This window comes from Rhinopithecus bieti, unplaced genomic scaffold (genome assembly GCF_001698545.2).
Source record: "Rhinopithecus bieti isolate Rb0 unplaced genomic scaffold, ASM169854v2 scaffold_3040, whole genome shotgun sequence".
Classification (NCBI taxonomy): domain Eukaryota; kingdom Metazoa; phylum Chordata; class Mammalia; order Primates; family Cercopithecidae; genus Rhinopithecus; species Rhinopithecus bieti.
This window is the reverse complement of record NW_016804657.1, coordinates 8426514-8442940: the sequence shown is the minus strand read 5'-3', so window position 1 is coordinate 8442940 and position 16427 is coordinate 8426514. Positions and strand designations below refer to the sequence as shown.

The 16427-nt window shown below is 36.0% G+C and overlaps 2 protein-coding genes across 2 annotated transcripts in view; one reads left to right on the top strand and one right to left on the bottom strand.

Moving 5' to 3' along the window:
* The window catches only part of SPAG17 (sperm associated antigen 17), a 254064-nt gene extending 247567 nt beyond the window's left edge, over positions 1 to 6497 (top strand). The window contains 1 exon segment of the mRNA XM_017869833.1: positions 6056 to 6497. The gene's annotated coding sequence lies outside the window, so the exon portion shown is untranslated.
* Positions 1 to 16427, bottom strand: part of WDR3 (WD repeat domain 3) — a 33025-nt gene that overhangs the window by 2810 nt on the left and 13788 nt on the right. The window contains 15 exon segments of the mRNA XM_017869829.1: positions 2894 to 3022; positions 4751 to 4794; positions 5481 to 5528; positions 6006 to 6098; positions 6560 to 6625; positions 7105 to 7155; positions 7438 to 7572; positions 7696 to 7807; positions 8023 to 8123; positions 9174 to 9230; positions 9941 to 10076; positions 10237 to 10322; positions 11513 to 11614; positions 13825 to 13918; positions 16178 to 16408. Of these exon segments, the coding sequence (XP_017725318.1) occupies positions 2894 to 3022; positions 4751 to 4794; positions 5481 to 5528; positions 6006 to 6098; positions 6560 to 6625; positions 7105 to 7155; positions 7438 to 7572; positions 7696 to 7807; positions 8023 to 8123; positions 9174 to 9230; positions 9941 to 10076; positions 10237 to 10322; positions 11513 to 11614; positions 13825 to 13918; positions 16178 to 16408 (1485 nt within the window).

Sequence of the window (16427 nt, the reverse complement as noted above, 5' to 3'; positions counted from 1 at the left end):
TGGCTTCAAATAACAAATGAGGCAAATTGGCCAATCGTAATTGGCTTTTGCTAAACTGACTAGAACCAAAGCTATCTTAGATTGTAACACGGAGGCCTATGACTGAGTAAGGATTCCTGAGCAATGTATTACCATGACTTCTTACTTAAAGAGGTGGGTCATCATGATCCTTGTTTTAAAGGCAAGACTGATTGCTTGGGCTGGTAGCAAACTCCTAGGCTCAAGCAATCCACCCACCTCAGCCTCCCAAAGTGCTGGGATTACGAGGGTGAGCCACCGAGTTTGGCATACTATTTCTTAATCCCAAAGTGTTGACAGCTTCAGTTAAGGTACTGCTGAAAAGACATGGTATTCTTTGGAAAAGGATGTTACCTGAGGAGGAAGAAGAGGCACCTGCATATAAGTTCAACATCAGAGCCCAGCTGAATGAATTCGTTAAAGAGTTTAAGAATGTCTGGGACATAAGAAAAGGCAGCACAAGTAGAGATTCTTCCAGCTCACTGAAAAGAAAAAATAGATATAAAATGCCGCATTTGTTAACACTGTTAACATGGTCAATTTTAAATCTTTCCCTTTATTACTTTTCTACTGATTTTATACTTGAATACACCTTGTGTAGAGTTAAATATTCATCTATAAGCTAGAAGACTCTCTTTGTTTTTTGTATTTAATATCTTAATCTATTTGGAATGCATTTTGGTCAATGGCATGATGGGAAAATCTAACTTTTCCCTCCAGATAAACAATTTCTCCAAAGCCTTTTGTTGAATATTCCATCTCTACATGATATTCTTTTACCATATATTGAGTCCATTAGAGTCTATTATGATGACTTATCCTGACATGATGATTGATCCTGACACCAATCCTACACTATTTTAATTTTGCTAATTTTGTAGCCTTTTAATCTGGGAAAATAGTTCCCTCTAGAACTAGCTCAAGTATTATTTCATCAATTCCAATTTAAAATCTTAAGAGGATATCAAATGGGATTACAAACCTATTAATTAGGAAACATTAAATCTTTAAAACATAGAATCTTCCTATCTTCAAATGTATCATAACCTCCACATTAATCAATTTTCTTTTACATTCCTGTAGTGAAGTTTCATCTTTATCCTAAGACAGGTTTATTTCTTGTAAAGAATATATATGTAAAAAAAAAAAGAATATATATGTAGATATTGTGGTTCATTATGAAAATGATAGCCTTCAGTAGTTCAAACTCATGAATGAATGAAAAAAGGAAAATCACCAATAATATAACAATTATTGCAAAATATATGACAAAGAAAATAAAGTATGGTGCCCAGGCTGGTCTCAAACTTCTGGTCTCAAGCATCCTAAAATGTTGGGATTACAGACATGAGCCACTGTGCCCAGCAAGAATTCTTTAAAAAACCAATAAAAGAATACTTAAGAGCAAAAGAGGTAACTCAAAATTCACAAGAAAAAATACAAATGGTCAACAAATAGGCTGAAATTTTAACTTCATTAATAGTCAAAAGAAATGAAAATAAACAATATTACCTTTTGCCTCTCATGCTGGCAACAAATTTTTTAAAGCCTACTAAAATCAGTATAATCACCCTGGAAAGTAATTTGGCAATATAAAACTTTAAAAGCTCATGCCTACTGGCCAGTTATTAGGCTGCTAGGACTCTTAAGAAAATAATCAATAATGATAACAAAGATATATGTGTAAACATAGTCAGTGAAGCCACTGATAATANTCAATAGCACATATGCCATAGCAGTAAAAGAAATTATTAGTAATATGGTTAAATATGAAGTTATGTCTTTACAACTTGCTCCAAATTATGAATATGGCAACAAAACATATCCTTCTTCTTCTCTTGCTACTATCCTGGATAAAGTATAAGAAATGGAGGGTTAAAAATCATAAAACCAGGCCAATTCACCAAATACCTATTTGGTCAATTCACTAAATATACCTGTTTAACTATCTGGCATTGGCTGACCAGTTTTTGTCTTCATAACAGTATTTGAAGGAATATTCAATTTGTCTCCATCTCTGTTCTCTGCTGTAACAGCTTGAGAATGAGGGTGAGAGATGAGAATATCAAGTCTTTGTACATCTATTCTTCTCAACTACCTATTAACAGAATTCTTCATATTTAAGAATATAACCTAATGAACATATTTGCTTTATGTCTTAGTTTACCTCTATATATGCCCCTACATTTCCATTTGCACCTGTAGAGACCAAGATAAATAAACTGACTTCCTTAAAATGTTGGTATAAGGACAAAGCAAAACCTGTTAGCTTACACTAAACACTTTAAAACAGGAATGTCCACCCTTTTGGCTCCCCTGGGCCACATTGGAAGAATTGTCTCGGGCCACACATAAAATACACTAATGATAGCTGATGAACAACAACAACAAAGAAATCACAAAAAAATCATAATGTTTTAATAAAGTTTACAAATTTGCGTTGGGCCACATTCAAAGTCGTACTGGGCCACATGTGGCCTGCGGGCCACAGGCTAGACAAGCTTGGCTTCAAATAACAAATGAGGCAAATTGGCCAATCGTAATTGGCTTTTGCTAAACTGACTAGAACCAAAGCTATCTTAGATTGTAACACGGAGGCCTATGACTGAGTAAGGATTCCTGAGCAATGTATTACCATGACTTCTTACTTAAAGAGGTGGGTCATCATGATCCTTGTTTTAAAGGCAAGACTGATTGCTTGGGCTGGTAGCAAACTCCTAGGCTCAAGCAATCCACCCACCTCAGCCTCCCAAAGTGCTGGGATTACGAGGGTGAGCCACCGAGTTTGGCATACTATTTCTTAATCCCAAAGTGTTGACAGCTTCAGTTAAGGTACTGCTGAAAAGACATGGTATTCTTTGGAAAAGGATGTTACCTGAGGAGGAAGAAGAGGCACCTGCATATAAGTTCAACATCAGAGCCCAGCTGAATGAATTCGTTAAAGAGTTTAAGAATGTCTGGGACATAAGAAAAAGGCAGCACAAGTAGAGATTCTTCCAGCTCACTGAAAAAGAAAAAATAGATATAAAAATGCCGCATTTGTTAACACTGTTAACATGGTCAATTTTTAAATCTTTCCCTTTATTACTTTTTCTACTGATTTTATACTTGAATACACCTTGTGTAGAGTTAAATATTCATCTATAAGCTAGAAGACTCTCTTTGTTTTTTGTATTTAATATCTTAATCTATTTGGAATGCATTTTGGTCAATGGCATGATGGGAAAATCTAACTTTTTCCCTCCAGATAAACAATTTCTCCAAAGCCTTTTGTTGAATATTCCATCTCTACATGATATTCTTTTACCATATATTGAGTCCATTAGAGTCTATTATGATGACTTATCCTGACATGATGATTGATCCTGACACCAATCCTACACTATTTTAATTTTGCTAATTTTGTAGCCTTTTAATCTGGGAAAATAGTTCCCTCTAGAACTAGCTCAAGTATTATTTCATCAATTCCAATTTAAAATCTTAAGAGGATATCAAATGGGATTACAAACCTATTAATTAGGAAACATTAAATCTTTAAAACATAGAATCTTCCTATCTTCAAATGTATCATAACCTCCACATTAATCAATTTTCTTTTACATTCCTGTAGTGAAGTTTCATCTTTATCCTAAGACAGGTTTATTTCTTGTAAAGAATATATATGTAAAAAAAAAAAAGAATATATATGTAGATATTGTGGTTCATTATGAAAATGATAGCCTTCAGTAGTTCAAACTCATGAATGAATGAAAAAAGGAAAATCACCAATAATATAACAATTATTGCAAAAATATATGACAAAGAAAATAAAGTATGGTGCCCAGGCTGGTCTCAAACTTCTGGTCTCAAGCATCCTAAAATGTTGGGATTACAGACATGAGCCACTGTGCCCAGCAAGAATTCTTTAAAAAACCAATAAAAGAATACTTAAGAGCAAAAAGAGGTAACTCAAAATTCACAAGAAAAAATACAAATGGTCAACAAATAGGCTGAAATTTTAACTTCATTAATAGTCAAAAGAAATGAAAATAAACAATATTACCTTTTGCCTCTCATGCTGGCAACAAATTTTTTAAAGCCTACTAAAAATCAGTATAATCACCCTGGAAAGTAATTTGGCAATATAAAACTTTAAAAGCTCATGCCTACTGGCCAGTTATTAGGCTGCTAGGACTCTTAAGAAAAATAATCAATAATGATAACAAAGATATATGTGTAAACATAGTCAGTGAAGCCACTGATAATAGCCAAAAAGGAGAAACAAATGCAATATCCAGTAATTATTCATACAATGGAATAATTCTGAATCCAATGAATTTTTTTTTTTAACAATATGAACAACAAACAAATGTTCAGGAAATATGTGAAAAAGAACAGAATATAAAACTTTATATAATATTCCAATTGTGTATGTACATAGAAAAGAAGCCAAAATATAAAAAAAAAAATTAACAGTTGGTGCTTCTAATTGAATTATATATTATTTCATTGCCTACAACATAAATCACTCCCTTTTATTTGTCCTTAAAAGCATCTCTCTTCATACTTTAGAAGGAACTTCCTAGTTCTAGCACTTGAAAAAGAACATTATAAATTATTTCCCATCAAAACTTTTATAGTTAAACCTATAAGAAAGATAACCATCAATTATAATTTCTATTTATTTCCCATTCAGATAAGCACTTCATAAATGTTGACAGATTATAAAAATTGTGCACAAGGACTCACTTACCTTGACCTGATGCCTTTAAAAATCTCTAATACATAAGCTGAAGGCTATAAAGGAAGGATTAACACCATTAGTGATACTCTTGGTTGGTTTCTACTAAAGTTCTCTAATTTCTATCTCCTATAAAACAGGAACCCCTCCTTCTTACTTCAGAAAAAGTATTCTAAAATAGCAAGATCTGCATGAGTTTAGAGTCAGCCAGATCTCGGTTCACAATCAAACTCTGCCCCTTACCAACTATGCTACAAGTCAAGCCAGATTCCTTATCTATAAGGTGAAGATACCCTGACTCACAAAATTACTGTGATGAGACATGCAAGTAAAATACTAATTAGAGATTACTAGATAAACATAAATTCTGCCATTACTCTTCCCCTCTCTCTTCTTTATCTCATCAGACTAGTTTCTGTCAACTTTCCCTCTGAAGGCTGATTTGAAAGTTAATTTAGATGAACAGAATCTTCACAGGGCTTTGGACACTAAACATAAACAAGCACTAGAAAATAGAAGAATGCCAGTCCAGTCCAACCAAAAAGGCTGGCTTGGGAAGTTACACTAAAGTGGTGCTTTTGAAATACAAAATATCTTAGAGAATGCCAAGATTCAAAAGAGACTTTTAAAGACAAAGTATTCCCAATAATCCATCCCCAAATCATAATGCCTCTACTTCCTTTCTTGTCCTTCTAAGTAACCTTTCAATAACCAAGGGGAAACCATTAGACATTTTACTCACTGAGATACTGCCATAAGCCATTAGGATGGGGTTGGTGGGAAGTGGAACCTATGAAGAAATTATTAAATCAAGTCATTAAAAAAACTGAGACTTGTATAGCACTTGTTATAGACAGAGTGGTAACAGTATTTTATAATTTTGAAAAGGGAAAAAAGAGACCCTAAAAAACTGACAGAGTGTAAAAGAATTATCAAGCCTGTTAGTTTCTATAGTATTCATGAATGAGCTGGAACAATGTACTTTATCTAGAAATCTGAAATGGTTACCCTGCCTCCCAAACCAAAGTAGGAAGGAGAGTTTCTACTCAAGACAATAATCACCTCAATCTGTAATTTCCTTTCCTTCGCTTTCACTAAGACCAAGTGCCCTTCTTCCCACAGTTCTTCAATTTCTTCTAATGTAGTGAGTTGGAAAGATTCTACTCCACTTATTGCATATCCTGATCTTAGCTAATAAATCCCAAAACAATGGTTTTTCTCCTTGGGAAATCCCTTGATACTGTAACTTACTGCACTCTCTTATTACCTCTTTCCCTGCAGCTTTACAAATGGCTTTGTGTTCCTTCATTTTTGCAGTTTCTTCTCGGTACAACTCAATAGCCTCCATAATCCTCTCAGCCTACAGATGATGACAAAGGAAAGAAATCATCACAATATACTCCATCATCCCAGGACACTGAAACTGGAAGAGCTGACTAGAAATTTGCCAAATGAAATAGCTTCAATCCGTTTAATAAAGACGTGCCAATAGAGTGCCAAAAAGCATTTAAAGACATTTTTGGTTTTCTTATTTTTTAATGTACAGGGAGAAGACTAAGTGTCGTGGACTCAGGTGGGATATCTAGACACTCTGAATAGGGCAGGTCCCAGGAACACTTGAAAGGAGCACATACTAATCAAAGAGATTCAGGACTACTCCCATCTTTGGTTACAAGAGAAGAAAGCAGGTTATAATCCCCATCTTTAAATCTCATCAATTTTTTGCCAAAAAATGGCTTTCTGGTTGATACAGAACAAAACTTTCACTAAAAAGTTGAGATCTCATTAAAAAACGAGATACCACATTCTATATCAACTTACTGCTTTCACTGTTTCAATAGTTTTCTTTCCAGTAAAGTAACTGTCGCCTTGAGTCTCTCCTGGAACCTGCCAGAAACAAAGAAATCCTTGAACAACACTGTTGACCAGAGTTAAAGAGCTGATAAATTAATCTTACATCCATATAAGAACAGCTATTATTATTTTATGAAAATACTAACAGTGTTACCAGCTACCAGTAACAGTACTTAGCATATGTATTATCATAAGAATATCCTGCACATATTTAAAAAGAGAATATCCAAATTTTCTAACGTTTATTTTGCTCTACAGTGAGTAAAATAATTCCCTAAAGCCTCAATTGCCAGAATGATAATTATTCAATAGCAAATTTGGTCAATCACTTGAACCACAAAATTGGGATATACAATTGAAGAGAAAGAATCACACAGATTCTTTATCAGCTGGTGATACCTTCAACTTCTAGCCTCAATTTTAATCCTATTAGAAATTCTGGACATTATAGTCAATTTCAATAAGATAACCATATATGGGGCATAATCTCAAGGTCCCCAAAATTTACTTACTGCTGGTTGGTCTTCTTTGGCCACACTCTCCTCATATTCCGCTTCTCTTTCCTGCCATGAGATAGATATACATTAATTTGAGAGAAAAAAACATGGTCTCTATATAAAGAGAAATGAGGCAGCAAGAAGGTGCTTCTTTGACAACATAATGCCCCAATGGCATCTTTATCCCTGCCTACCTTCTGAAATGGGTGAGAATAGTCTGGAACAGATCTCCTGAAGGTTCTTGGACTTGTAATGAATGAGGTACAACTGCACTACACAGAAAACTTCAACTACGACAGCCTGTCAGATACCCACTGGCATATTTGTAACCAAGCCTAAAGTTCTTACCATCTCCCTTTCTTCCTCAAGAATAAGAGGCTCCCTTGTTCTCTCCCAAAGTCTCAGAGATTTGTCATGGGACGATGATACAACATAGTCTCCACTGGGGCTTACAGCCAAACACCATATTTCCTGGTGATGCCCCTGGAGGAAAAAAAAAAAACACCTCAAGAATATCTCATTCATAGACCACTATTTAGTGGGTAATGTAAATATTCTTAAAAGTATTTCTTAAGTACCGAGCAAGCAAAGCAGGCATGTGGTTACCTCCAGAGTCTGTATGTGTTCAAATCTGTCTGCATCCCACTGTTTAATCTTATGGTCTTTTCCAGCAGTGAAGAAGAGATGAGACTTGGGTACAAACTGTAGGTACATCACACTGAAAAATGACAGAAATATTAAAATGTCAACAAATTCCAGGTTAGTAAAAAGAGTTCTACACACATAAATAGCTTTTGACTAGCTAGTTCTAGAGTGTCTGACTGTATTTTAGAACTTATATCACTGCCTGAGAACACTGAAAAATAGATGCAGATGCTCAAGGAAAGTGATACAGGTGACTCAAAGGGAGGCATTTGAAAAGACTATATGTACCTGTCATCATGCGCAAAGAGAGACTTGTGGCAGTCCCCAAAGTCCAAACCCCAGATTTTCACATTCCTATCAGCAGAGCCAGTTGCTATAAGTGCTCCATCCTACGGGAAATAAAAGTAAAATATTACCTTGATTGTTGAATTCTGTACATGAATAAAAAGCTAACCAGAATATTTAACCCATTTCTTTCAAACACATTAAAATGAAGCCAAAAAACTGATTTCATCTCTACTAAAAACACTGAATTCTTTGCTCTTACCTACAGAGATACTTAAAAAGCTTGTTAAGTAAAAGCATGAACTCTGTGGCTTCCATACTTTCATATTGCCACAGGGCAGTGCTATGCCTTGATGTAGGGTTATCTATTTACTTTTTTGGATAGGAAAAAGATTCTCTAATCTCTGGTATGGGATTTGGAAAGAAAGTGGGAGAGAGAAACAGAAGAGAAGCTGAGAAAGCCTCTACTAGAATGTTTATGTATCCCACGTTCCCTATCACTATTTCTCTTATCTCTCCTATTTCAATGCCTGGTTCAAATGATTGTCAACATAAAAAAAAAAAAAAAAAAGGAAGAAATATATTTAACACTGTAACTTAACATTGTTAGTGCACTGATCACAGACAACTATGAGGTCAACTCCTTTCACACAGAATAGACATTTTTTTTTTTGAGACAGAGTCTCGCTCTGCAGAATAGACATTGGTTTTTTAATATACACTGCCACTTCTAATGAAAACTAGATATTGGGAAATAAATGATTTTGGTCAAGAGACCAAAAGGTTACATAGTGTAAAATACCGTAACTATCCAAATATAAATCCAAGCTCCTCAGCAGCATTATCCTTCAGAACAAAACGGAATGCCTTTTTAAAGTCTTTCATATTTTAGTGTACTCTACCAATTATAGTATTTTAAACAACAAAGTACTATTTGGGAGAGCTACAAGAAGGATAGAGATAATATTTGCAAAATTATTCTGAAAACATTAAAGTAATATATATAAGACACAACATATGTTAATTTGAGACTATTTTTGGAGAAAGAATGATAAAAACAAATAATCTAAAATGAAGATATCAAGCCAGAATTAAGAAAGTATTTGCTTTAGAAAAGACAACTATTACTGAGACACTATTTGAACTTTACTTACGTAAGAGATGTCCATGCATATAACAGGTAGTTTGTGTCCATACAGTGAGAGAAAAAACTAAACATTAAAAAAAAATAATAATTAATGTCTGTCTATAAAATATGGGTATAATTTATAACATGCAGGTCTAAAATATAACTTCAGACACATTTTTAAATTGCTTTATATTTGTATTTTCAAAGACAACCCACAAAAGACAGCTTTGTAGGAGTACCTGTGTCCACTACACAGACCCTCCATGCGCTTGCCAAGAATACTGCAGTACAGTGGAGGCAAGGAGGCCCCCAGAAGCTTACTGCCTCAGTCAGATCTCTGGATCTCTTCACTGAAAAGATTCCAGGGCACTTGTTTCACAAAAAAATTTCCAGGCCCAACCTGGTCCCATCAATTCTCTGGGTATAGGGCTCAGTAATCTGTATTTTTAAAAGTATTTTTAATCTAGATGATCCTAATACATAGCCAAGTGTGAAATCACTGCCCAGGACACCTAGCAATGCTCTATGACTACTTAGTATGACAGAATTTTCTGTCCACAAGATTTTTTGAACACATGAAATATAACTTGCTTTAAACAAAATTCATGAACTATAGAATTATTTTAAAATGCTAGCTTCCCTAGTATACTTACATTGCTTTGATTCACACACACATTTTTAGAAATGTACTACTGCTGGGCACAGTCAAGGCCACTTCTGTATAGCTTCAACCCAAATTCTTAAGGTCAGTCAGTCAGAAAGGGAAAATATCCCCGGGCATAACCACTATACCTTTAAAGTGTCAACATAGAAAATTTTCACAGTACAGTCCAGCAAAGACACAGCCAATAGCTTTTGATTGGGAGAGTAACTGACACACAGAACATCTTCATCTAGTTGCAAGGTTCGGGTTTGCTTCACAGAAAGTCTAGCACCACAAAAAACATCAAGAAAAAAATAAATGAGTATACAAATTCAGAAAAATCCTAACTCTTTAGAGCACAACAAACGATACAATATGTCAAAAGGCCATTCAATAGCTCCCCATTTTCACTCCAAAAAATGGATACAAAATAATATCTACTCACCTCTTTTGGGTACTATTTTCATCTTTCACTAGCTCAAAATCCCAGAATTTGACAGATTTATCTGCACCACCTGACACAAAGCCACGCTGAAAATCAAATGAAATTTCAATTAAAAACTACTTTAGCATAAAAACTCTGCTATGAAGATACATTTTAAAAGTCTAAGAAAGTATTTTCATTTAATGTCATGGGATAAAATTAAGAAAATGTGGTTCTCCCTAGCTCCTAGTTATACTATTATCTAGCATCAAGAAGAAAAAAAACTCTCAGTAAACTAGTTTGAAAAATATACATAGAATGGATAATCTAGGTCTAAAGTATTCGCCTCAGAAGGATATAAATTTAGTCCTGCAATGTCCCTGCTTAAAATATTTTTGAAGCTGTTTTCCATTATCAAGAAAATTAGTCTCATTACATGGTAGTGTTAGTGTAAAGTACATAGAACACTGGATCTCAAGTGTCTGTTCTGCCACCTCATAGATTTATAACACAGGGAACAACCTTTCCGTAATCCCTAGTTTTGTTGAAAAAAAGACCACACAATTTATGGAAAAGATAGAACACTCTACAAATGCAAGATTTATTACTATTTTAGACTCACAGCTGTTTTATTTGGACACCAAGTGGTATTAAACACTCTAGATTTTCCAAAACTAAGATCTACTTTCAATGGATGAAAATTTTCTACCATTGAGAATATTTAAATAAATGGGCCAAAATTTAAGGTGTTGTCAAAAATAAAAATCTCAAGATTTTCTAAGCAACAGTACCATTACTAGAACAAGCATACTTTTGCCAGGAACTGCTCTGAAGGTGAGCACATATTTATTGACTTGTAAGGGCTAACGTACTTGCTAAAATTACTAAATTTGTACAGTCATAGACGTTTGTTTGGGAAAAAAAGGGAGCAGCAAAGTCTGCTCAGTTCTCTGCATCATGTTGCCCAAGAGAATATTTCCCCTTAAGAAGTATTACAAAACATTGGCAAAAAAATCATGAGGGTGAGCGATTTGATGTCATGTTGCTGATAAGCTAAAGTAGCCAAACAAGATTTCATTTCATAATGACAGCTAGTCATTTACCAGGTATATAAGAAGGCATCATATATGAACACTAAAGATTAGACCGAAGAAAAACACACAAAAAAACAAAACTCAGGCTTTCTTTAAAGAAACCCGGAGAGAAATCTTTCTTAGCAGCAGTAAATCTTGATATAAGAATTGAGAACTGTGGCCAGAGGGCTGAAGTCCAGGGCTTTAAAATCTGGTTTAGTTACCTGATCTGGAGAGAGGGACATGGACCATAAAGCTCCATCATGTGCATCTATTGTCTCCAGCAGATTCCCTGAGGCCAAGTCATAAAGCTGCAGCTTCCCCGTCTGGGAAGACACAAAATGAGCACAGCTCCAGTGAACATACTTACAACCTCCAGGATTCATGCCTGCACAATTTAGAAAAGACTTCACGACCAAGCTGCAAAAATGTGATCCATTGCTTAGGAAATGGATTCCACGTTCCATGTTCTATATTTCCTATCTGATTAAATACTATTAAATCCCCTACTGATGTGCTGAGTTAACCTTGGCAGGGCTGCCATGTGTATAAGTATGGAATAATACCACTGGGCAGTACTGGACGCATTACTTTCACTGGTTCCACAACTTCAAAAGGAAAATATCATGACCACAGGCAAATCAGAATAAACAAAATAGCAAATGCAAACCTAAAAGCCTTTAAAGTTTAGCCAATCCTTTAAGTGGATGATCCTCTATAGTTATTGGCTTAACCAACTCTTTTCCATCTGCTTTTGGTTTCCTCCTCTGCAATACATTGACAATAAGACATGGGATCTATCTACAACACTGAAGAAGGCAATGAATTCTTTAAAAAATCATAATGGCATAGAAAGCAATTACTTTAAAATTCCTATTTAGAGGTCTGTATATGCCATAGTCATGGTGTCAGCATGTAACACACACACAGAGGCAAAGCCTGCTCTACGATCAGCTTCTGCACAATGTGGTACAGACAGCACAAGCTAGAATACTTGAGTATCAGGTCTGCTTTGTGCCCATTGGTAAATTCATCCCCATGAACCTAGTTTTTCATCTGTAAAATGAAATTTATATCACCAATGTTTCAAAGATGTTGTCAGGATTAAATGAGATAATGTATATTAACTACCTAGCACAGCCAGTAAGCCAGAGATTGCATTTTAGTCACATGAGTAGTCTTAAGCAATTCAAAAATACTTTCCCATCAGCAAATCAGAGAAGGACATTTGTTGAAAGAATGAGTGAAAAAGGAAGGAAAGTTTTGAGATGTGAATACTGTTTCTTGGCATTGTTCCTAAAATCTGTCCAGCCTATAATTTTTTGTTGAGCAAGAAATATCCATTGTGATCCATACATTTTGTAATAAAACTCAAGTACATATGGCTTTGTTTTATGGAAATAATAATGACAAATACTTGCAAAGCACTTTTCAAAACACTCCATAGACCTTGTTCCATTTTATTCTCACTACCAGTACAACCACTACTGCTATGTCTGCTACCAGCTCTATTATCTATTAGTTATCCACTGCAGGCTAGTTTCTCTGCTAAGAGTTTTGCATACTTCATCTCTGTGAAATGGGTCAGTAACATCATTTTCCATGAGAACACAAAGGCTAACAGGGTTAAAGTCACATAGCTAGTAAGTGCCAGAGGCTGGTACCAGTCCATCTGGTACAAAAGCTGCTGTCAAAAAGCAAGTGTCGTCATCCTATAAGATAAAGAAACACACTATGAGCAGTTATGTGACTTGCTCCAAATTCCTCTTTTTTTTTTTTTTTGAGATAGAGTCTTGCTCTGTCGCCCAGGCTGGAGTGCAGTGGTGCCATCTCACCTCACTGCAAGCTCCGCCTCCCGGGTTCACGCCATTCTCCTGCCTCAGCCTCCCAAGTAGCTGGGACTATAGGTGTGCGCCACCACGCCCGGCTAATTTTTTGTATTTTTAGCAGAGACAGGTTTTCACCATGTTAACCAGGATGGTCTCAATCTCCTGACCTCGTGATCTGCCCGCCTTGGCCTCCCAAAGTGCTGGGATTACAGGCATGAGCCATGACACCTGGCCCAAATTACCCATTTCTGAAGGGCAGAAACTAAATCCAAATCCATGTCTGCTTATTTCCACATGGTTGTCTCCCAATCTGACTAGCACCTAGGAATGAGGACTTGATCAGTTTGTCTTTACTGAATGCTTCTGTCTGCCAAGCATGATATTAGGTACTTAATATATTTAATTATTACCCTTAATATATTTTATCATTAATTAAAACACAATTACATATGTGCTCATAAAAAGATGCATGAAAGGATGATCACCAAAATGTTAATGGTAGTTATCTCAGGGTCATGATTTCAATTTTCTTCTTCATAATTTTTAACAAAGTAAAACTTCAGTAAACAAAATATGTAATAAACTAATATCCTCCTAGATTACTTAGCTCCAGTACATCTCCAATATGCTAAAAAGAACCAGATTTCTTAACTTTATGAATTTTGAGTAGAAAAGATCCAGATATCCCAGAAAAAGTCTCCATTTACCTTTGTTCCTATGACCACCTGTCTATCACCAGGTACAAAGAATGAGCAAAGTGCATATTCACATGTCATTGTGCGAATACACTGCAGTGTAGACCTATAAGAAAGAAAAAATAAAGAACTCATGTTAAGAGAATCTGCTTCTCCATTTTAGAGGTCAGTGTGTAGGTTTCAATGCACTTAGACAGATCAACATAAAAGATAAGTCTTAAAAACCCTTGACTCACATACAATTATAGTCATGGGAGAAAATACTATCAAGCACCAAACTTTGTTTACTTTTTAAGGCCTCCAAATCCTAAGGAACAGAAATCACACAAAAGCAGGGTAGAAAAGTGTCTGCTGGGCTCCACAGAGCCCAATCTGCGATTACCAAGAAGTAAGTGAGTCTGAAGGGTTACAAGTCAAATTAGTACATCATTACAAATATCCCTACATTTTTCACAGGACCACAAACATTCATTAATTAAATAACTATATATCAAATGTCCACTTAACACACATTTACTGAATGCCCACTACATACCAGGTACTGTTCTAGGTGCTGGAGATACAACAGTGGATGAAACAGCAGAGATTCCTAATCTCGCGAAGGTTAACATTCTTTGGGAATAATAAATATGTAAATACTTGGTATATCAGATGATAGGTGCTATAAAGAAACAATGCTGGGAGAAGAGGATGAAGAGTTCAAGGAGTTGGGTAAGAATGATAGCACTGTCATCTGATAAGACACAGAAAAAGCTTATGGATAAATGGGGAAGATGGATCCAGGCAGAAAGGACAGGGAGCATGACAGCCATAAGAAAGGCACATTCTTGTTCTGTTGAAGGAATAGCAAGAAGGCCAGTGTGGCTCTAGTGGAGGAGAAAAGGAGAGTAAGAGATAAGGTGTGTAAGGTAGGTAGAGTGTGATGGAACTATTGGAAGTGATCTAACTTCCACTATAAAAAGATTACACTGGCTACTGTGTTGAGAACAGACTATAGAGGGGCAAGCAAGAAAGCAGGGACACCAGTCAGGGGGCTGTTACAATAACCCAGATGAGAGATGACAGTGGTTTGAATGGGGCAGTGGCAGTGCAGGTGGTAAGATGAGGCTGGATTCGGGATCAATTATGAAGGTAGAGCTGATAGGATTTGCTAATAGATTGGATCAATATGGGATATGAAAATCAACAATGGGCTGGGTGCGGTGGCTCATGCCTATAATCCCAGTACTTTGGGAGACTGAGATGGGTGGATTACTTGAGGTCAGGAGTTCGAGGCCAACATGATAAAACTGTCTCTACTAAAAATACAAAAATTAGCCAGGCATGGTGGCACACGCCTGTAATCCCAGCTACTCGCTACTCAGGAGGCTGACACAGGAAAACCACTTGAACCCAGGAGGTGGAGGTTGCAGTGAGGCGAGATCACATCAGTGCACTCCAGCCTGGGCGATAGAGCAAGACTCTGTCTCAAAATAAATAAATAAAAGAAAATCAAGAATGGCTACAAGGTTTAGACTACAGCAACTGGTAGCCAGTAATCATTTATTAAGATAGGGAAGTCTGAAGGAATAGCAGGTGGGAGGATTTTTGGAGACATGAACATCTAAGTTTGGTTTGGGACACATAAAAGTTTGAAATGCTTAATTAGACATCCAAGTGGTGACACGAAGTATTTGTATACACGAGTTTAATGTTTAGGGAGGAGGTTAAAGCTGGATATAAACGTATGTGTCATCACACACACAAAGCTACATGACAGATTACATAAAGTGAGTTTAGATACACAAAAGGCCCAAAGACTCTACCCTAAAGTACTCTAACACTTAGACGTCATAAAGATAAGAAGGATGGAGCGAGGACTGAGAATAAATAGACAGCAAGGGAAGGGGAAATAATGAAAGTCAAAGAAAGTGTTTCAAAGGGAGAACGTTACCAATTCAAGGAGAGAGCAAAAAATGAGCTAAAGTGAGCTAAAAAAGCTTTTAGCAAGGTGTAAAACGGTCACCTGGGAAAGTAAAAGAAGGGTGAGAAGTTAGGGTACAATTACTGGGCAGCACTAACAGGCTGCTTTTTATTAAGTTTAAAGAGTAGGTAGTATGGTTGTGTGTTTTTCTCCAGCCAAGTACAGTTACAAGCGCTAGACATGGAATACGCTTGCCTTTTTTTTTCTTTTTTTTTTTTTTGGCACATTTTAAAAGGCAACTTTTCTTCTCTAAGCTCTACAGGCTAATGGCCCAAACACACTAAAGATAATTGTATTGAGGGCCTTAAGAAGTTAAATAACTAACCCTAAAGAGTACCCAAAAAAAATTAAAAGTAAAGAAATACTACTAAATACAGCTATACAAAACATCATTTCACAAACCTGTTCCATATTTTAATGGAATCAGCTGCAGCTGAAAGAACAGCAATATTGTCTGAGCTGAATGACAAAGTCCGCACATCACTGCGATGACCCCCAATGGTGATTCTGCTTGTCCTGACAGGCTGAGGAGTAGGCAAGGATGGATTCAGTGAGTACAGTTCTACCAGGTTGTTCTGCAGCAGGAAGACAGCCTTTAACTCTCCTTGAGGTGAATGAATCAAGTCAAAAGATCTGCATAAGAAAATAATCA